Raw genomic sequence first — 23248 nt, forward strand, 5'->3', positions numbered from 1 at the left:
TTCCTTGAAGAATGCAGTCTATTTTTAATGACTTCATTGATTCGACGATGGGGTTACCATGTACTTTATTTACTGCTGAAATGTTTCATTCCCGTCAGCACTTAATGTGAATAAATCTACTTTTTGGCACCACTTTGATAGACTGTAAAACTGCTTATATTTGCAGGAAAATTTGTTTTGCTATGGTATGTTTATGTACAGACGCAGTGTGACTCACCCCCCCCAAATCATTCTGTGTCACAGTTGAGCTGAGAAATAGACACATGTAAGGCTGTTATCATTATGCACCGTATCAGAGCACCGTAAATCAAATGCTGGGTTTTGTGTCTGAGGGATCACAAAAATAGGTCTAATATTCATAATTAAAGTCAGGTTTTTCGTGCTTTATTTTTTTGCCCGTGTTAAGACTGCGTAATTTGATTTATAGTTAATATATTTATTGAAACAATGTGCAGTGTATCCTGCCTTCGCTGTGATAGTCTGCATATGAATTTGATATTTTTTTTAAGATTTTATTTATTTGACAGAGAGAGACACAGCGAGAGAGGGAACATAAGCAGGGGGAGTGGGAGAGGGAGAAGCAGGCTTCCCGCCGACCAGGGTGCCTGATGCGGGGCTCAATCCCAGGACCCTGGGATCATGACCCGAGCCGAAGGCAGACGCCTAACGACTGAGCCACCTAGGCTCCCCTGAATTTGATATTTTATATCCAACGAGATCCTGTCAAAGTGGATCTTTGTTTCCTATTGCCCAATTTATGAGCAAAGTTGAAGTATATTATGCTCTGCTCATAAGTTTTCCATGAAGTTTCTTGACTTTTTAATGAAAACCATGTCACGTATATTTAGCTTTGATTCATTATAATAAATCCTATGGAGGCGGGATTGTGCTCTCGGAGATAGATGATAGATACGCCCTTCAAAAAATTTTGTTTTGCGTGAAACATTACTTTAAAAAATATTAGGTAGTACGTATTTTGTTCTTAAAGAGAAATGCAATTAATTTTATTTCTTTGATCTTTTTTTAAATGCTTGGTAAAACTGGTGAGGGCCCAGCATTTAACAAAGCCAGGTTTAGGAAACGCCTTTCTGAAGAGCAAATAGAATCGTAAACAGTATCTGCAATATAACCTCATAAAGCCCATTTTCAGCCAACTTGGCGATCTCTAATACAGATCTGAATCAACAATAAAGGGCAAAAATCATGCATTTTAAAAATAGCATTAGTGAGACTATGGGAGCATGTGTAATGCTAGTGTAGGCAAAAAACCAGCATCCAGAGTGAAGTCGTTTTCCTTGATAGTCTCCTTAGGAAGAAATGAACTTGCTAGAAGGTAATAGAGTCCCTCTGAGAAATGTGATGAAAAGTCTTTGGGAATTACCAGCCAAACGTAACTCGGACCTCTGGGTTTTCATGGGCAGTTGTGTTACTAAAGGGATGTTTAATTTAAAGGAACCAAGTTGATAAGGGAGGTGGTGCAGGAAACAAAAAATGGTGAACGGGTTTTTGCTGGCCAGACAAATTGTGTGGATCGGGGGCAGCCATCTCCTGCTGGCAAAATGGCCCCAGCTTGCCTTTCCTTGGGGCTGGAAGGTAGGTTCCGAGTCTGCTGTTCTTTTCCCTACTGGGAGAGAATAAATGCCTTACGTAGGTGTGGTCCACTGTCTCGCGCTCTCCTTTTTCACTTGGGAAGAAAAGCATGGCCCAGCTACGGTGCTGGGAACCAAGGACTCTTATGGCCGCGTGCCTGGGAGCAGCTGAGCAGGGTCTGAATCATGCAGTCGAGCAGTCTGCTAAGTGAGGAAGGAAAGAATATCACACACGGAGGGTTGGTGTCTTTTTATGGGAGAACAAAAGAGTTTCGATTCTTTCACTTCTGGTTCAGCCTGGCCATTGTGTGGCAGAGGGGGTTTAATGAATCATTGTTTAACTAAGATCCTGCCAAGTATTTGACCATTAAATAGCCTCCAGTGTGTATAGAGTTCTTCTCTGACAGACTCTTATTTGACTGTGATTAATTGGCATTGAATTGTTATTTAATTACCTCTGCAGAAATCTAAGAACAGTTTGTGTTCTGATTAAGTTATTTGATGTAACAACACACACGGTGCTGAGGAAGTTGGCGCAGTCCTTCGTGAACCTTGCTGCGGACAGGCCGACCTCTGTGGCTGCTCAAAGCTCATGGAATGTCTCCTAAGTATCAGAAACCCAAAAGGAGTCTGGGTTTTAATTTTTCTTTTAATATATCAAGGTGTTTTGGAAGCCCCGACTTAGAGCGTAAAGTCCGTAAAGCTTTTCTTTTATGTTAAAATTCTTTTTTAAGTTACTTATTGGACTCAAACATTTCAAGGAAGTGTATGGGCTTCCTCAGCTCATGGTTACGACGTGTGTCCCGTGTACACACATGAGCTGTCCAGGGGAGAGGCCCCCCAGCTGGATGCACTGACAGTGAAGAAGAAAGGGAGGCAAAAGGCAGCAGTGACAGGTTCTGGTTTGTGCGTCTCTGTCCTTGGAGAGGGGGTGTGGTGATTGTTGTTCAGGGGATAGAGTTCCGAGAGGTGAGACCCTCAAAATATGAGGAGAGGTCGTTGTATTTCGGGAATGAGCAGGGTAGTGGGAATGCAAGGAGATAGATGTTAAAAAAAAAAAAAATTCTAGGGGCGCCTGGGTGGCTCAGTCCTGTTAAGCGTCTGCCTTCGGCACAGGTCACCATCTCAGGGTCCTGGGATCGAGTTCCACATCCGGCTCCCTGCTCAGCAGGGAGTCGGCTTCTCCCTCTCCCTCTGCCTGCCACTCTACCTACTTGTACTCTCTCTCTCTCCCCCTCCCTGTCAAATAAATAAGTAAAATCTTAAAAAAAAAATAAATAAATGGAATACATTAAAAAAAAAATCCATCCCAGCGTACATGCTTATTTCAAAAAGAGGGTTATTAGAATGTGAGATGCTACAGAAAAAGTCAAGAAGAATGAGGACTGCGGGGAACTGGTTATTGGTTTAAGAAACCAGATGACTGGTTTATACCAATGTGCAAACAGGACAGAAGCTGAACTGGAAAGGAGTGGGAGGTATTTGAATAGGTCGCGATTCCATGTGCAAAAAAAAGGGCAGCGTCTTGGCTAAGAGGTGGCATGTACCCTGAGCTTTCTGTAACTGGCAAACAGGTAGATTTACAACGCTTAGAGCCTTATTTCCAGTTCTGCCAACTTTTATCTGAATTTTTACAAGAAGTAATAACATAGTCAAAACGATCTCCCTGCCCCCCCCACCCCCCCCTTTTTTTTCCTTCAAAGTAGGCTTAACGCGGGGCTTGAACTCACGACCCAGAGATCAAGACCTGAGCTGAGATCAAGATTCAGGACGCTTAACCAACGGAGCCACCCAGGCGCCCCTTACCCTGCTCTTTTTCAATTGTGTTCTTTTTCTTTCTTGGTTTTTTTTTTTTTTTTTTTTTAAACAAAGGTCCATTTACCTTGAACACAGCTCAGGCAGTTTTGTGTAACATCTGTTGGCGGTTCCTGGGTATTAAAATGATGTGCCGGAGAGGAGACTTGGGTGTTGGTTGATCTGTCTCCAGCACACCTTCAGTTACTTTACATAGGGTGGGTAGTGGGAGGGCCCATTGTCTTCAAGTTTAGTCACGTTCTCACGCCAGACATTTTGTTGTCCTATTTTTGAGCATTACGTATAAGAATTGATTTTGCATGCCTAGTGGTAATTTCCAATCGGGGTTTTCTCAGTGACTGGGTCTCATACTTGTCTGTGTGGAAGTGGGACTCCTTTGCTTAGGTGAAGTCTTCATGAACAGATATTGCTACCACCACCACCTCTGTGGAAACATATCCCTGAGGTGAGGTTGCTCCATGTTTTAAGTGCTCATTCCTCCCGAGAAAGGAGACAGTGTCTGTGCACACAGCCTTGAAAGACATTGGGCACATACAGTGTGCCAAGAGAAAAATCCTTCTTGAAGACGGAGTGGTGCATTCCTGTGGCAAGAGAAGTCAAGTGCTTGGTGCTTTCCTGCTCTAGAGTCAGAGGTTCCTAGCCGAGCCTCTTAACTCTGTGGCCATTCCATTCCCTATAGTTCATGCTTTAGGAATCCCCTGAAATCATGCAAATCTATTGTGTGGGCATTTTCCAGTGGAAAGTCTCCATAGTGTTCATCAGATCCGCCATGTTTCAGAGCCACTGTCTTAGAGATTTCTCTACCTGTTCTTGTCCAGTGGTCGGTACATTCCTGACCATATGTGGGCCATGAGGCCACACGTACTCCTGCGTGATAGACGTGTGAGGTCTGGGGTCACGGAATTAGCCTGGTTTAATTTTCCAGCGTTTTTCTTTGCATACTTAGGAAATGTAAAATAATGATTACTTACTTACTGTGGCAAAGCATTTCTGTAACAGAATGGTTTCCTGGGGCAATCCTGGGGCAACCTTCAAGGTTAATCTCCTATGGTACTTCCCACCAGTTGGTGATTGGACTTGGCCTGGGTCACACAACAGTTCAAGGCTTGGGATGAGCTGGATCTCAAGCCCCTGGACTTTACCAGTCAGGTGTATATGTTTTATTAGAGCTGTGTGTGCATTCATTCTCTCGCTGATTTGCCCACTTGTCAGTCTCTGCCTTCAGCTTACAGTAACTTGTGTAATTTAATTTTGAGGTGGAGTTATTTTAAATGTTTTACTTTAATTATGGTTAGCTAAGAGAGAATTCCTGGAACTCTTAATTTGGAGTGATATTCAAAGTATTTAGCATCCCATGGGGCAGGCATTAGCCAGTCAGAATGAGCTTGCTCTGGCCATAGCCGTTGATACCAGCCCTGCCTGTAACTTAATTGGTTCATTCTTATTAGTAGATATTTAAGAGAGCTTTCAAATGTGTCCGGGAAAGTAGCTCCATGCCGTAGATCTGTTGCTAAGGAACTTTCTGAATCTCCATCACACTGGGCATGAGTCCTGGCTTGGCTGCTTTACAGCTGAGTGTCCTTGACTTAATTTCTTCCTGTCTCTACACCACACCTGCTTCATCTGTAAAATACAGACTACGTCTTGCATATAGTTTTGAGATGATGTGTACTGTGTGCTTAACAGTTCCTGGCACTTACTTGGTGCTCATGTGGTGGTGGTAGGTGGGGTATTCTAGAAACCAAGCATCAGTGAACCAAAACAACCACAAGAAGGACTCCTGCCTACATCTCTGAGGTGTAGCTCAAGGCACAGGGAGGCGTCAGTGCGGGGGTTTGTCTGTGCACATAGAGGCTGAATCAGAATGGGTCCTGGGACATCTTCTGTAGCACTCCTCAGACTTTGGCCAGCCTGGGGTGGGGTGGGCATGTGAGATGTCCCTCTGTCCTGACTCCGCCAAGTGCCACCCTCAGTACTTCCTACAAGAGAATGGCTTTGAAGAGGCATGATGGAAGACAGTCCTTGGACCTCTTTCTGACCACAGGGACTTTTCCCTGGAGTTCCCCCAACACCTGGCTTTTTCCACTCCTGCACCAAACCATGCTCCTATCTCAGCACACCTGAGGTCATGCTCTTTCCATCCACTAGGCAAATATTTGTCATCCCTTTACTGTTCCCACCTCTTAGTCCTCACACATGTCATTCCTCCCACCTGGGCAAGCTCCATTCTCCATCAGCCCATTCTCTGCCCTCCTTCCAAGTTCTTGGGCCGTGTCCCCACCACGAAAACGTGTCTGGCTAACTGTGCCTAACCTTGTGTGTAACGCACATCTGGTGACGCTGCGGCTGCCGAGTGCGTGTTCCGTGCCACCTGTGTGTGTGTTCGCGGTTTTTTAGACGCTATTTTCCCTTCTGTGTGTTGTCTTGACGTGCCACCAACTTAGGTTATAAAACTCCCCCAGAGACACCAAACAATCGGGTTTTAAATCTAAATGGCAAGCCCTGCGTAGGGGTTAAAGAGGCTTTTCCTGACTGGCTACCGGGTGGTAGAGGTACAGTGTAAGAGAATGTGGTAGCCTGGAGGAAGGAGGACTTGAAGATGTGTGTAGAAAGCAGATTGCCCTTGGTCTCAAACACATTGGGATATTTACAAGTCTTCGTGTTTGGACAATCCACCTGGTATCTTCCTGGTGGAAAGAGAAATGAGAAATACCTAATTAGACAAAGGACACACACATCCTTTTAAAACTCCTTCTCATCCCCTCCCCCTCAATCTGTCAAGTGATGTAATGGAACTTTGAAATTACTATTTTTAATGTCTTCATTATATGAAAAGGCAAATGACCACTGGACTTTGGCAACATAGTGCGATTATTCTAGAAAATTTTTCATATTGCTAGAGGAGACCCCGAGATCCCTAGTGGATTCACTGGGCCACCACCGGTTGTACTCCTTAGGTTTGTGTAGCTGCTGCTTTCCCCGAATCTTTCCACTGATGCCACTGGAGTGAGCAGGAGACATGCCCGGGACCTGTCCCCTGGACTTGACTCTGTTCAGCTTTTCTTGGCATGTAAGCAAGTAGTCAGGGTGGGCAGAAGGAAACCAGCCACCACAGGTGCATCGATCCCATATTTGCTGTGACAGGGAAGAAGGGCCCTTCGAGGGGTTGTCTGTAGGGAACGGTAGGCTTTCTCTCTCAGCGTGTGGTTGACGTCACCCTCTTAGGCCTGGGTACCAAATTCAGTGCCTTAAGAAAATGGTGTGGGTTAAGGATGCACCTTCTGAAGGCGATCATTTAAATTAAATGCTGTCTCCTGTATGGTTTTACCTTTGAGTTCTTAGGGGGAATTCCTGGCTTCAGAGGGATTCTATAAGCCCAGGCCATGGATGGGCCAGAACTTTCCCTCAGTATCTGGTGACCTGTCACATTAGTATCTGTGCCTTGCATTGCCTCTCCTGTCGTCTACACCGGTTCTCCTTTGCCTGCTTCCTCATCCTCATGTGATCCGAGTATGCTCCACAGCTGTCCCTTGCTGCCACCCACCCAGCAGTTCAGACTGCTGTCCCCCTCTCCGCTCTCTCACCTCTGAGACATCAGGTTCCCTCCCTTTCTAGTACTTTCCTGTTATCACGCCTGCTTCTGTACACTGCTGACCTAAAACCGGTCTGCACGTGGAAATTTTAGACAGCCTTTGAAGGAGCATAGACAAATTGGTTCAACAACAGCACAAGGAAAGTGACAAATATGACAAAGCAGACACTTCATGTTGCAACATGAATTTCTCCAGTTGGGAAAACACTGCCAAATAAAACTGTATGAAATATCAAGCACTAGAAATAGAGACAGCAATTTGGAAACAAACCATTTGTTACTTAAAGAAGAAGGGCTTGTTTTATAAAGTATTCATTCAGAATGTGTTTGAGCCCTTTCTGTGTCCTAGGCATTGTTCAGGCCCTGGGGAAACAGCAGTGAATAAACTAGACCCCCCTGTCCTAATGATGCCTATATTGAAATTTAATTTGTGTGAATAGAAAAAGACAAATGGTCTTTAGCTCTTGGAAGTAAGGAAGGGAATTTATTTATTTATTTTAAAGATTTTATTTATTAATTTGAGAGAGAGCACAAGCAGGTGGAGAGGCAGAGGGAGAGGGAGAAGCAGACTCCCCACTAAGTGCAGAGCCCGATGTGGGGCTCCATCCTAGGACTCTGGGATCATGACCTGAGCCAAAGGCAGATACCCAGCCAACTGAGCCACCCAGGTCCCTCAAGGAAGGGAATTTAAAAGGGCAGTAATTACACATGTAAAGGTGACAAGGTTATCTTCTAGGTTCTTGAGACAGAAGGAACATGATTGTACTTTCCAGATTCTTCCTTGTTACTTAAGAGTGTGATCCCTGGGCGTGCAGCACCGGCATCCCCCTGGAGCTGTTAGAAAAACAGGATGTCAGACAGCACCTGAGCTCTTGAGAAGATACATTTTCACCAGGGCTGGGGGAGATCTGTGGGGCCGGGGGAGATCTGTGTACAGAGTAAAGTTTGGGAAGCATTGTTCTTATGAGTGTTGGGCTATTTCCGATCTAATGCCACTTAGGTACTCAGCAGCCCTCAACGGCCTGGTGAGTCAGCTGATGTGTTTACAGCTTGAAGAAGACTAGAGCATTGGTGTAATCCTAGTGATCCAAGTGAACATTTCCACCCCCTGAGTGACATGCAGAAAGAGGTCATTGAGTGGGTTCCAGGTCTCATCATCTCTCCTTAGTAAGAGCTGCTTTTTCTTATATTTATTTTATAGACTTGTTTATGGTTTTGTTTAGGAGTCTGTCTTTAAAAAAAAGTTGGAAAGCCACTGGGTTTATTGTATTTTTATAAGCAAATCCAGTCTGTGCACCCGCTGGGCACTTGGCGTTTTATTATATAGGTTGTGTTTGAAACATGGTTCATGTTTGCAAAGGGTGTACAACCTAGTTGTGAATGTCGGACTAATGTACTTGAAAAGTAGTTAAACCACTGAATGGATTTATGAGATATTCTGAGAATATACCCAAACTCTAGGGGGAATCTGGAGGCAAGCTGAAATAGTCTCTCATCAAAGTGTCAGAAAAACTGCCTGAGACCATGAAAATTGCGTATGTCTTTGCTGAGAGCATATTGAGTGTTATTTTAGGCCCTACTTGGTTGCAGTGTCTCCATAGTCTTCATCACTAAATCTAAAAAGTGAAAGCTTGGAGGCAGGCTCTTCACAACAGCAAAATGTGTCAGCTGAAAGCATAGTATTAGAAAACCATAGTGCGTTGGGGTGCAGGAGTGCATCTCAGGTAGCCCCAGAGGACCCCACCATGTTTAGAAACAGTTAAACCAGTGATGCTCCGAATATTAGTTCTGGGTTATCAAGAAAAGATGTATTTATGCTCTGTATCTTTTATTTAAAAAGACAAATCTGTAGTTCACAAGAAAAAGGTTCTGCCAAAATGATGACAATTAAAAAAAAATGTTACCTATAAGGGTAATTAGTAATTTGAACATTTCACTTGACAAAATCTATCATGTCCCTGACTAATTTTAATAAGCAAGTCTCCAGTTGGATCTGTGGTGATAGTTCTAGTCAGGACGTTTGGTATGAAAACGGGATCTACCCAAGTTATTCAGATGAGGAAGGTTTGATTGAAAGGAAGCAGGAATCCCATGGAGCCAAAGCAGAGCCCCCTTTTCCAGAAGCTGGAGCTGGGCTCTTTGTCATGGGGCTCCTGCATGTACCCAGGTCCCTCGGATTGGGTAGGGAATGTGCTCCACTTTCCTGCTACTCTCTGACCTTGTAGTTCTTGAGAGCAGAAATCTGAATGACTTGGCAGCTGGTCAGTGGCGTGGCCACCCCATGCTTCTTGGGTCTATTAGTTGTGGCCAGGCCTGTGCTGTTCCTAAGAGGACGGCACAGGTCTACCAAGCCTGTCCAATAAAGATGGAGGAGGTCGAATGAGTGGCACATGCCTGGGAACTACATTTGTCAGCAAGAGTCTCATGGAGGTGAAAGGGCTGAGAAATCTGGGTAGATGGGACTGGATGGTGGGCCTTCTTGGCAAGTGAATGGGAGAGCGAGAAGACCCCCATGAGGACAAGGTTGGAGCCAGGAGTGATGGACAGGTCAGGTAGGTACCTCTCTTCTGTCCCTTCACATCGCTGTTCCTGAAAGTTCGATGGATTGGATTTGACAGATAAAGAATCGAGGATGTCCATGAAATTATTTTAAGTGAGCAGTGAAGTCCTGCTAGTAATTTATGTGAGGTGAAGATCAGTCAAAATGACTCACAAGTTTTCATGCTGGGTGTTGGGGCAGAGGTCTAAGGCAAAGTTGGAAAAGTTGGACGTGGGCATCTGCTGGCCAATCTCAAAGGCTTCTGTTCAGTTTAGATGTGTCGAGCCTCAGATGTTTTGTATGATAGCCACTTGCCCAAGGAAGCCCTGGGAGATCAGGAATGGAGATAAGATTTGGTGTGTATAAGCAAACAGCAAGTCTTTAGAAGGAAAGTGAGCAGAACCCCGGAAAAATTGAAAAATGGCTGATGGTTCTAGCCTGAGAAAAAAAGTAGACTTTCTCATGTCTCCTTTTTCTGATGTGTGGAAATGCCAGGATGGCTTGGCTGTAACACCTGCCCCTTAACGAAATATTACTGCATCACCCTGAGCAAAGCTGGACCGTGGGTCCTCTCTAGCACAAGGAGCTCGATCTATAGGGATTGGAACATTTCTGTTAGCTTCAGAACCCTCTCTTCAAAGGCCACCACTGTCTGAATGTCCAGAGGGACATGAGGGAGGCTGTTTAGGGAGAGCGCTGGGGGAGGGAACCGGCAGCTTGGGGAGAAGGGTGAGGCAGCCTCTGGGGCTGAGAGAAGGTGGCTTCCGCTTCCTCTTCAAGGCATCTCTGCAGAATCGCACACTCTTTGACAAGACAAGGTTTGGAAAGGACTAGCCCTCAAGACCTTGCATGCTCCCTTCAAGCTCTATAATCTCCTGATGATGACTCAGACAACACCCCCATGAGTGTGCCATCTCACAACCTAGAGGGTTCCGTTGTAGGCACCATCTCTTTTAGCCTCACGATCTTTGATCCTGTGACATCAGGGAAGCAAATATGATCGTCTCCACAGACAAGGGTTTGTGTCTAAATGGGCATTGGATGAGTTACCCGCAGACTGGTTGCTACTGAGTGTCAGAGGAAGACAAGAACCTTGCTGGTTTCCCACCGATGGTTTCCTAATTCCTGCTGCTCTATTTTATGCCATTCTTTGAGCAGCCACCGTGCCGATGACCTATTCTGACATCAAAGCTGATGGTCACGTGGAGCTCCCAAACTTGCATAGCTCCTGTTCTTATGCTGAATTGGTTTGTGTAGAATGATGCAGAAACTCCATGCTCATCCATCTCCCTCAGTATCTCCCTCCTGCTGCGCAGTGATTTTTTTCAGCCTGTGACCATCTCTGGCAATCACTGAACATCCTTTCCTTTCAGTCAGACTTTGCCCCATCCCGTGGCATTGTCCCTGGAAGGTACAGGTCCATGCTCTCTGCCCTTTTGGAGAGAGCAATAGAGGAGAGAGTCTCCTCTGTTGGACGGGCTGCTTGGATCAAGATCCCACTTCTCACTAGGACAGTGATTCCTTCACTTGTCCTCCTACCCTGGCCCAGACCCAGCATTCCTGGCTTCTGATTCTGCAGGGCCGTCAAACCAGTGGCCCCTTCGTAGCAAAAGAATTAGGTTCTAGAACCTTCCATGGGCTAAACATGAGCACATAGAAGTTCCTAATATCCAAGAGTTGATGAAACACATCCACTTTCAACCTTTCAGTCAGGTGTGGCATGGCCTGATGGGGCCTTTTGTGCTGGTGCCCAAGATCACTTCTGTGCTAAAGAATGGGGCTCCGAAGGGAGGAGTTACTAACACACTGTAGCATTGATGGACCTCAGAAATGTTGGGCTAAATGAAAGAATTCAGACATGAGAGACCACGTACCATACGAGTCCACTTTTATGGAATATCCCCAAAAGGGCAAATTTATAGAGAAAGCAAGTAGATTAGTGGTTGCCTGAGGCTAAGAGTAGGAGCAGTAAGTCATTGTAAATGGCATGAGGCATCTTACCAGGGGCAACAAAAATGTCCTAACACTGATTTTTGGTGATGGTTGTATCACTCAGTAGCATTACTTAAATTCATCGAATTGCATGCCCTAAATAGGGTGCATCTTACAAGATACAAAGTCTATGCCTCAATAAAAATATACTTAAATATTTTATGATATCTAAACATACCTCCTTTTTTGCTAAAAAAAAAAAAAAAAAAAAAAAAAATAGGGTCCACACTAGACCTGGGAGCTTCCAAGTGTCACGTTATAGTTTGGTTATAAGAAAGTAGAGGAATCCTACGTATGAGAGACGCGTCAGAACTCAACTGACAGGTGATTGCCTCCAGCTCAGATTGTAGAATCCATTCTTAAAATAAGATCGCTTATGGATTTGTATTTTGACCAGAAGTTCACTGACCTCTTTCATGGAATCCTTTTTTTTAATTTTATTTTAAGATTTTTTATTTATTTGCGAGAGAGAGAATGAGAGAGAGCATGAGAGGGAGGAGGGTCAGAGGGAGAAGCAGACTCCCCGCCTCCTCGAGCAGGGAGCCCGATGCGGGACTCGATCCCGGGACTCCAGGATCATGACCTGAGCCGAAGGCAGTCGCTTAACCTACTGAACCACCCAGGCGCCCTCTTTCATGGAATCCTATCCTGTGGACAGAAGAGTTAGGAGGGCCCTGGTTGGTTCTCTGGTGGTGTGGTCTCCAAGCGAAGTCTTTCTCTCCCTGCCTCCCCTTTGTTCCCAGCCTTATTCCCCTCCCCACTTTACTTTCTTTTTTTTTTTTTTTTTAAGATTTTATTTATTTGAGAGTGAGTGCGAGTGAGCGCACAAGCAGGGGGAGGGGCAGTGGGAGAGGGAGAGAATCCTCAAGCAGACTACCTGCAGAGCATGGGGCCAGACGCGGGGCTCGATCCCAGTACCCTGAGATCATGACTTGAGCCAAAATCGGAGGCTTAACCAACTGAGCCACCCAGGTGGGCCCCCCGCAACTTTACTTTCTTACAAAAGTAATACATAGTCACTATAGAAAAAGAGCATTGATAAAAAACTTAAAATTGCACACAATACATTATAGATTTGTTTCAGACTAAATGTTCGGGTTCTATGTCTCACTTGCCAAATAACCCACATTGAACATATTTGATGCATTTATTAACTCGTTGGAATATATCCCTAGAATTTCTGGGTCGTAAGGGATGCGTTCTTAAAGTTGTTTATACATATTACCCAATTGTTCCCTGAAATCCACCTGGGCAATGTGGAGTTTCATTCTATGTGAGTCTAAATGTGGTCTGGCCACCAGAACTGGCTGTGCTTGCTGGTCTCATGATCGGTTATCTGTCCCGCACAGGAGAGGGGAGATGGTGTTGCGACTCTATCCCAAGGTAATCAAACGAGGCCTGGGCTGTTGATTTTAACCCTGGACATGAGGCATTCAGTGAGACCGGCCATCTGAGTGTGGGCAGGAGGCAGGGCCAAGATGGGACACTGTGCCTTAGGAGGGATAATTAGGGCACCAAGGCCTAACAGCATGTGAGAAGTCTGGAAAGGATATGATTAACTTTCTTCAAGCATTTGTTGGGCTGTCATGTCAAGAAAAATTAGATTCACTCCGTGTGGCTCTAAGAGCAAAATAAGCAGAGGGTTGCACGTTCTAGGCAGGAAAGATTCGGTTTAATGTCGGAAAGCCCTGCGTAACAGAACAGTCTGGAAATGGATTGGGCTCCCCGCTGTTCACAGTGAATCCCCCTTCCCTCTACGTCCCTGGGGATGTTCCAGCAGGGCCAAATGCCATTTGGATGAAGAGGCATGGCATGGGTGTGAAGGGAATTCATCATCCGGATTTGATCTGGGGACCTTTGAGAAAAGTTTATAACGATGAGGCCATGAACTTGAAATCACAGCTCTGACTACAGCAGAGACAGATGAGATGGTCTGCAAATACCATTCGTCCCTTTAATTGTTTCTTGGAGCAAGGAGGTAACTTATTGACTCCCCTAATCTCACATTTTCTACACTCTGCCTTTTGCTGAAGGAGAGTTTAGGTTTTTGACAGTCTGTGGCATCCAGCTCAGTTATTGTAGTAGCCGTGTGGGGAGATGGTTTTTCTCAGTTGTTTGTGTTTTCCTTTTATTTTATGCTGTCTGTCAACTATGGGTCTCTCGGATCTACATCTGGTGGAAGGTAAAAGGGATGGTTGTCATGTATCATTCATCTCTGTGTAGCCTTTTCACCTTTAAAAAAAACTGTAAAACTTGAATATTGGTCTCAGTACTATTTAAGCTGAACCATACTTTTGCAGCGTTCTGAATCCTGACTATGTTGAAAAGTTGGGCTTTTCCGTTGAGGAAATAATAAGTGTTTAGACTGTGTCTTTTAACTTTTTTTGTCTTTTAACATTTTTTAATGAACTCCTCATTTTGAAATTGATACTTTGGGAAGGTAAAAAATAACTAGGTAGTCTACAAAATCCGCTAAGAATAGTTGGGGGGGCGCCTGGGTGGTTCAGTTGGTTAAGCGACCGCCTTCGGCTCAGGTCATGATCCTGGAGTCACGGGATCGAGTCCCGCAGCGGGCTCCCTGCTCGGCGGGGAGTCTGCTTCTCCTTCTGACCCTCCCCCCTCTCATGCTCTATCTCATTCTCTCTCTCAAATAAAAAAGAAAAAAAAGGAAAGAATATATGGGAAATTGCCTGTATGATTTTAATGTTTCTAAAGTGTGACTGATTAAATAACCTAACCTTTGGCCCCTCAAAGTGTGGTCTACAGCAGAAGGCATCACCTGGGAGCTTGGTAGAAATGCAGAATCTCAAGCTCCATCCTAAAGCAACTGAATGTGCATTTTCACAGGTTGACCTTCTGATAGTGCTTGGTACACAGGCTTTCCCAGGAGACTAGCTGCAGATCCTGTGGGCAACAGTAATTATCTCGCCTTGCTGTTTTGTTTTGAGCACCTGCTAACGTGCCCGGCATTGTGACTAGGTTCTTTCTCATGCATGAACCCAGGTAATCCTCAGAATCACCCTCTTGAGGAGGTATTATTAGAGGCTCAGAAAAGCTGTCACCCGGCCTGCCAAAAGTGTCACTATAAGATGGGTTCTGGAGTCTGTATCTCCTAAACCTGAGTCAGAGACGTGGAGGCCCGGGTTGTCATGCTTGTAGCCTGGCCAAGTGCGGAAGCTTCTAGTCGCTCCAGCTCTTCACCTGGGCGACCCTGCACATCCGGCAATAGCAGCTCAGCTCCTAGCCTCTGGCCTTTCATGGTCCAGTCGTGGTGCATTCATGGCCCAGTCATGGCCCGGTCGTGGCTTGGAATGGAGGGCCTCAGGAGGAAGTCACTTTTGACAGATGTTGGGAAGAGTGTGTAGAGGCCCCACATCTCCCCTGCAGGCTGGCTTCCTGAAGCCTCCGTTACAAAAGAAGTTCAGGGGCCGAGACAAACACATTTCTCAGGAGCTGCCTGTACCAAAATAGGCTCTGTGTGTGTGTGTGTGTGTGTAGCTTCAGTTTCTGTGAATTCTATGTTTTAAAAGACTAGATATTTAGTACAAATCTGTTCTCACTTTCTAATTCTGAAGCCTTTAGGATGTACTGTTCTCATGGATTCTGAGGAAGGAGATACAATGAGTAATAAGAAATGATCTGTTTATTTTTTATTTTGGGGGGCCACCTGGGTGGCTCAGTCGTTAAGTGTCTGCCTTCGGCTCAGGTCATGATCCCGGGGTCCTGGGATTGAGCCCCGCATCAGGCTCCCTGCTCTGCGGGAAGCCTGCTTCTCCCTCTCCCCCTCCCCCTGCTTGTGTTCCTGCTCTTGCTATGTCTCTCTCTGTCAAATAAATAAAATCTTAAAAAAAAAAAAAAAAGACCATACTGTAGATACATAGTACAGAGTTTTAAAAAAATAAAAATAAAAAGATCATTTCTTATTACTCATTGTATCTCCTTCCTCAGAATCCATGAAATGATCTTTTAAAAAAATTAACATATGTATTATTTGTTTCGGGGTATAGGCCTGTGATTCATCAGTCTTACATAATACCCAGTGCTCATTACAACACATTTTTTTTTAAAGATTTTTATTTATTTGAGAGAGAGAGATGTGCAAGCGCACGCAGGAGCACCAGTGGGGGAGGGGCAGAGACAGAGGGAGAAGCAGGCTCCCCACTGAGCAAGGAGCCTGAGGCGGGGCTCAGTCCCAGGACCCTAGCATCATGACCTGAGCTGAAGGCAGACTCTTAACCGACTGAGCCACCCAGGCGCCCCACAAAGTGATCTTTAATCATTAAGTAATATTTCTGTGTTCCTGCCTGCATTCCTCTGGTCGTGTTGGATATTTAAGAATGAGTCTGTCACACTCGGTTGTACCTCAGAAGATAGTGACTTATTACATCCGTAGTAAACTCATAACTCGGGAATGGCAGGATTCCAAAATTTTTCAAAATGTGAGGTTCCATGAACCATCCTGGGGGGGGAATAGAGAAGATATAATTACATTTATTTAATAAGTACCACTTAGTAAAATTCTGATAAGTAAAGCAAAATTAGTATAACAACTGGGATCAATTTATGTATTTTGTATTTGTTTACCAACTCAGCCCCTGGGCGGGTGGGCATCAGAAAAGGCATATAAAAGGAGAGAATATTCTAAAATCTACCAAACCTTCCTGATACTGCTGGAAGATTCTCCCCCCTCCATTTTATTAAAAATCAGGGCCAAACTTCAACTCCCTGCCCACCATCATTTGGTGGTATTTTTGTTTCTCTTTAGGTATCATCTTATTTTCTTTTCCTTTACCAGTGACATTGGCTTATTTCGTATGAATGTGTAATAGATTAAATACATATGCATTTAAAATATTGTTTTGATTTGTCTGTGAATTGTTTCCCTTAAAGGGCCTATCTGGGGAAATGAGTAATTTCTCATATCCTGTTCTTGCAGGAAGAATTTTAAATCGTTTCTCCAAAGACATTGGGCACATGGATGACTTGCTACCCCTGACGTTTCTAGATTTCTTCCAGGTAAGGTCGCAGTGATGCCAAGTTCTTGAATGGAAAACTGCAGTTCCTGTTCTTTCAAGTCCTTTACATGGGGGCCGAGGGTGGGTCTTCTGGCCTGACGATGTCATGTTATCTTAGCAAAAGGCCGTGTTTGTAAGAGAAAGGTGTGGTTCTGATTCGGAGGCTAAGTTAACATGAGTAATACCTCATGTGTAGGAGTGGCTACACAGTCTTGTCAAGGTTGGTTCGAAGCAGCTACATGCTTGGTAAGTGGTTCTCCATCTGCCTTCCAGGTATCTGGCATGAATTTCCCTTTACCGTGAGCACATTTCATAATATAGAAACAATCACCTCTCACGGAAAGATAGCCCAGATTAACTAAATTATGCATTGTATCACCACAAAGGACAAATATTTACTGCACCATTTGGGGGGATAAAACCAGGTGTGGTTACTAACAAAGAAAAGATTAGTAATAATAAGGTGAAAATAATACTTTGTTAGCAAGGACAAAGGAGAGCAGTTATTGCAGATACAAAGCCTTTAAAGGCAAGTGCACTTAAGCCAATAATTTGAGTATAGGATCAAAGTCATCTCAGAAAATGTCTTTTTTGTTTTTCTAGGCAGCTTTTCTTTCACACGTTGATTGCTGTAAGTCTTAAGGGGTGTGTGTGTGTGTATGTATGTATGTGTGTGAGTGAATTTTAAACCCAGCAATCCCACAAATACCTTCTATACAGCATATGTTCTGTCTGTGAACTTGAGGTTCTGAGCAAAGATATTGGGTCATCTCATGCCTCATCTGCTCACTCAGTGTTGTGGCACACGTGGGATGATTTTCCTGCTGTTTAATTCTGTCTACTTTTCAGCCTGGGGGACTTTCTTCTTCATTTCCAAGTGGGCTTTTTTTTTTTTTTTGAAAATGACATACATTTATCAATAGCTGCACATATTCTAAGATCACTGCTGCTATCGCTAATACTTCTTGAACTTGTGTTTCACTCTCCGTAAGTAATCATGAACTCATTGTAAGGCCAGGAAGTCGAAATGCTGCCACTGGGGTCTGCAATCATGGCTTCATCCTGATGGTCACGTCCCCCCTCCACTTTTGTTCAATGCCCAGATGTACTTCAAGTCAAAACTTAGGGACTTTTCTGGAGCCACTGTTATAAAAAGGAGCCAGAATTACTTAATTTGGAAAATTAGCTGTTATAAAAATCACTAATAGGCCTGAAATGACCATAGGCATTTCTATGAGTCACTCCTAAACGCAGCAATGAATATCTGACTGCAAACAGTATAGCCTACGGGCAAAGGCACACACTGTTACCAACGTGAACCAAATGGGGACTCGAGACTTGGAGGCAGAGTACTTTTACAGCAAAGAGCTCTGATTTTTCCGTCCCTCTCCTGCAGACTTATTTTATAAATGTGTCCTGCTGGGTTTTACTATATAATTTATCCCCAAGAAGCAATTCTTCGCTAAAACAGGGTCACATTTTCCCAGGGATTGTTAATTACATTGAGAAGATTTGTGGAAAGGTTATTTTTCTTTGCAAGTGCAGTTAGGCAGAGGTTGAGTTTCTTAAGCTGGCTGGCCCACTGTGTGCTCGGCACATAATCAGCCCTCCTAGTCAGAATCGCCCACCTAGGTTTGTTTGTGTTTTTTTTTTTTTTTTTTTAATTTGACAGAGAGAGACACAGCGGGAGAGGGGAACACAAGAAGGGGGAGCGGGAGAGGGAGAAGCAGGCTTCCCGCGGAGCAGGGAGCCCGATGCGGGGCTCGATCCCAGGACCCTGGATCATGACCTGAGCCGAAGGCAGACGCTTAACGGCTGAGCCACCCAGGCGCCCCATCGCCCACCTAGTTTTGCATGATGTATGGAGACACAGGGATAGATGCTACCTGAGTTCATTATAAAACATTCTCAGCAGCCTGAGAGAGAAAATTCTAGTCTCTCTGTACTTCTCTTTTACCGAGAGACAGGGCCTTTTTATTACCTGCTCACTTAATCTTGGTGAGACTTATCACCGGCAGTCCCAATTAGCTGATTTCTTGACTCTAATAGCCGAGGTAAATCTCGATGTTATTGTCTCCAAGAAAGGAGTTTTGTCTCAAGGATAACTCAGTTATCAATTATGATAAAGATCTATTGTCACTTGTTTTGTTTGCAGGTGTCTTGAATAAGGCTTCTCATAAAGCCTTCAGGAAGAAATATTTTCTCCTTTTAAAAATAGTATTAGCTAAATAGAAAAGTTCTGATCCCTGCCATTGTTGTTGATTCTTTGAGGGACATTTCCCAACAGTCGTTGTTTAAATGGTTGTCAGGAGGAATCAAGGGAGACTTCATAAACAATGCAGTAACTGGTTCATCTTACTTTGTATGTAGAAGCCTTTCCCTCGAGGATTTGCATGCGATGAGTAGGCTTTTGACTGAGGTATCACTGGGATCATTTTGAAGTATTTGGTCCTCTTGCTATATTAGCAAGCGAAGATTTTTATTAAAGCCACAAAAATGAATTTAACCTGCCCTCAAATAAAGGGCAACAAAAGTAAAAATGTAAATTGATTTTTTTTTTAAGTTGGATAGGACACTGTTAAGGCTAAAAACAACCTGGTGGTGTTCTGGGACTCTTAATGGAATCATGTAAACTTAAAATAAACACTATTATGGTAAGCACATAGAATGAAAACTAATTTTCCAAATCAAATACATTATATTCAATTCATTTTCCCCAATCAACCAAATGTTTAAAACCTGTTAGTTATAACAGCAATCTTCTGGAAATTAATTAGAAGCCTATTAGCTCTGCTAGCTGAGCCGAATGAAGAGGGTTGCTTGTTACATTTCTAAATAGGCTCCTGAATTAAAGCAAAGCAAGGTCAAAATGACAATCAGCTTGACTCACCTCATGGCTTTACTTAAGTACTTGATCTAGTTTTTGTTTGCCTTTTTTATAGGTGGGTGGGTGTTAGTTTTTTAAAGGAAATTTTACCTACTTGGACTCAGTCCTTTAATACATTTAAGAGTTTTAACTAGTCCGGGAAAACATGCAGGTATCATGACTATTACTTGTGCGAACAACAGCACCTTCCCCATTATGCGGGAATCTGAAATGGGAAGGATTTTCAGACCTTGAGTCCAGTTCATGAGCTCTTCTCAAGCGTTTTGTCAGCGCCTTCCAGTATCGATACGACTGTAGAACATTCCCTTGTTGGCTTTGTTTCTGATTCAAGAGCAAAACCTGCTGCTGTCATCGGGAGGCCCCCAGGTGTAATGTCTCAGATTCAGGTTCTTTGGGTCTCCAGCAGCTCCTCCTATGCTCAGAGAAGCTCACAGAACTTGAGGCTTTCCAAACCTAACAGGTGAGTTTAATTGAAATGGTTGCGTTTTAAAAGGACCGGGAATTTCCTTATCAAGAAGTTACCTTTGGGGTGACCAAAGGTAGGAGATGTGGTTCTTCCCAATCCTTTACATCTAGTATTCCTGAGTCAGAAAGAACTTGGCGGGATTTATATAGTAACAAGTGGAACGCAAACCGAAATCCAAAGCTTAGATACCTTCGTGAAGAGGGAGTTAAGTTTTCCACTTATCAGAATATTCAAGTAAAGACTGTTAAGTGTGGTTTTTTTTTCTCCTTACAAAAGATATGCCTGTGGTCATGCGTTTTGGGGAGAGTTAAAATCAAATAGATATAGAAATAATGTGATTACATTTATCCATGTGAACTTTTTAATCCAGATTATGCACGTTTGATTGCTTTTTCTGTAAGACAATGATAGTTTTGTCGGTTTTGTAAGTAAGAGTTTGGAAATGTGAACCACTGGGTTAGAACTTAATTGTTTTTCCAATTGAGTCTGATGCTGAGAAATTTGAGGAGAGACCTGAGATCAGAATCTTCCATTGGAACCATAATGCCTGGAGTTGCTAATACTCTGTAGAAGCAAGCCCTAAATCAGGGGCAGATTTTATTACTCCAGCGACTAAATGACTGGGATAAGAAAATTCTGACCAGATATGCTGGCCTGGTAGAGAGTATTTACCTAACTCTGTCCCTTGGACTTCAACAAGAGATTTGTATTTGTGTAAATATTTATGGGTGTTTTGTTTTGTATTGTTTTTTGGATAGTTAGCTATCCCTTAATCCCGCTAATGGGAGACTGTGACGCAGCGAATTTTGAAAATGTGTCCAATTTTCTGTTGTCCTGCGTTAGAGTGAGGAATCCCACAGAGCACTGGGGCTCATGTGTGGGGTCTGGGAACCTGTGCTCACCCAGGTGACGAGCAGTAGTGAATGAAGAGAGATCAATTTTTTTAAAAGATTTTTTTTTTTAATTTATTTGAGAGAGAGAATGAGAGAGAGAGAGAGAGAGCATGAGAGGGGGGAGGGTCAGAGGGAGAAGCAGACTCCCTGCTGAGCAGGGAGCCCGATGCGGGAATCGATCCTGGGACTCCAGGATCATGACCTGAGCCGAAGGCAGTCGCTTAACTAACTGAGCCACCCAGGCGCCCAAGAGAGATCAATTTTGACCAGTGAGGCGTTTTGGAAGGCTGGGCCAGAAGCGAGGGAAATTTCTGAATATATCCTCGGAAATAAATAATTTATACAATACAGAATAACAGCAGTCTGCAGGTTACCTCAAGGTTGTCCTGGGCTTGTCAGAGAAGTTAGCCAGTGGCTGGCAGTGCACATCTGGCTTATTGGCGGTGTTCAGACATGTTTTGTTTATTTGCTTTCTTAAAATCAGAACAGCGTTAACGATATTTTTAAAACCAAGTCATCTATCAAACTAGGATATGGTTCTTCACGTGTTAAAACTAACTATCTTTATGAAAATAGGGGTGAAAAATACAAATAGTGTCACGATTTTCATCTGGACCTCAGACATGAGAAATCAATGGTGGGGGGCATACTTTGAATAGGACTTTGGCCTTGAAAACATGATATATTTGGGTAAACAAAGATAAAAACAAAAATATAGGCGCAGTAATTAAAATTCACAGTTTTAAATGTTTGGCTGACTTCCTAATACCATAGCACAAATCCCAGCAGCCTAAATCTCATCTTTTAATTTTGTTAAAGCAGCGATTGATTTAATTAATAAAGGTACCATGCAGATGTAATATTTGTAATGTTTTAATAATATTTAAGTTTTAATGAAGTGAATTTTAATGATTAATTTTAATGACCCTGGCATATTTCTAATATTTGTGCAGATCTGTTGTTTTGTGAATATATTCGCAACAAGATACATAATGGAAAATCCTGACATTTCTCCCAAAAAGGAGATATTTTTTTTTATAATGTACCTGTGGTGTGTAGACTTGTAGTTCTTTTTTTTTTTTTTTTAAAGATTTTATTTATTTATTTGACAGAGAGACACAGCGGGAGAGGGAACACAAGCAGGGGGAGTGGGAGAGGGAGAAGCAGGCTTCCCGCCGAGCAGGGAGCCCGGTGCGGGGCTCGATCCCAGGACCCTGGGACCATGACCCGAGCCGAAGGCAGACGCCCAACGCCTGAGCCACCCAGGCGCCCCTAGACTTGTAGTTCTATCAGTATTTCTCATTCCTATATCATGTCTTTTTTTGCTTTTCCCACCCCATCTTTTATTGATCCTACCATGTGCTAGGATGAGGGATGAGAGAGAGAGCCTGTGTCTTCCTTCATTTGATCAAGCACTTACCGTGTCTTTTAGGCCCCCTGCTGGGCTTGGTTGTGGAGCTGAATGACGTTTAATTCCCAGTCTTCCTTGAGGCACACTCTCTTGGGAGAGACAGAAGGTCAGCAATGACAACTCTGTGTGACCTTATAAAAGGAGGGAGACTGTATGGGAGAACGGCTAAGGCTCTAGCGTGAGAGAAGTCTGCTTTCCTGTCCCCGTCTGCCATTTTCAGTTCACTTATCTTGGGGACATTCTGGGACCTCCCGGTGGAGGCATCCTGCAGCTGGTTGGGAGTGTGAGCCTGGTGTTTGAGAGACCTGGGATGGACGTAGAGCCTGCGTCTTCTCTATGGAGCAGGTAGTCATTGATGGTAGGAAGATGGATGAGATTGCCCAAAGAGAGTGAAGCATTTTTAGGGGCCAACACCAGAGCTTTAAAAAGGAAGTCTTGATATTGAAAGAGAAGAGAGAAGAGCAGGCAAGCAGATGAGACCTGGAAGAATGGCAAGGAAGAGAGGAGGGAAATCGGGGCTGCAAAACCAAAGGAGGACAGGTGTGTGAAATGCGAAGCAGAAAGCTGTCGGTTGGATTTGACGGTGAGCGGTCCAGTGAGCAGCCGGAGCAGGTTTCGCATAGAAGGAATCCAGACAGCGGGGGCCGAAAGTCAGAGTGGAGGCAGCTGGGATGAGAGCAAGCTATTCTTTGAAGGAGTTTGCTCAGTGTGTCGCCGGGTGGTTTGGGTTTTATAGCTTGTGTTTTGGGGGCGTTGTGGGGGGTGGTGTATCTCCCTCCCCCAAGGAGCAGGGATTAGAGTCCAGGTAAGTAGGATCCCCTTCGGATCTCCAGCCCCCAACCACCCCCGGGAGAAGGCGTCTTCCAGAAGTTCATCCTTTGCCAAGTTTGGGATGCTAATTTTGCAGAGTGCCCCAGAGGAAGTCCTAGGAGGCAAGTTGTTAGGACTGAGGAGGTCAGCTGAGCATTGAGGAAATGCTTCTGGAACCTGAGTAGTCCTGAGAGTAGGCTCAGGAAGGGGAAAGAATTTGAGGGGAGTTGCTTAGCTTT

The 23248-nt window shown here is 44.1% G+C and overlaps 1 protein-coding gene across 4 annotated transcripts in view; it reads left to right on the top strand.

Annotated features, from left to right (window-relative positions):
* ABCC4 (ATP binding cassette subfamily C member 4 (PEL blood group)) overlaps positions 1-23248 on the top strand; it is a 244418-nt gene that overhangs the window by 138868 nt on the left and 82302 nt on the right. For all 4 annotated transcript variants that reach the window (XM_025874666.2, XM_073894388.1, XM_073894386.1 and 1 more), the window contains one exon: positions 16464-16543. In XM_025874666.2, coding sequence (XP_025730451.1) covers positions 16464-16543 — 80 coding nt within the window. The remainder of the gene's footprint in view (positions 1-16463; positions 16544-23248) is intronic.

Source organism: Callorhinus ursinus, unplaced genomic scaffold (assembly GCF_003265705.2).
Source record: "Callorhinus ursinus isolate GAN/ISIS: 27379988/994484 unplaced genomic scaffold, GSC_fseal_2.0 scaffold7, whole genome shotgun sequence".
Taxonomy (NCBI): Eukaryota; Metazoa; Chordata; class Mammalia; order Carnivora; family Otariidae; genus Callorhinus; species Callorhinus ursinus.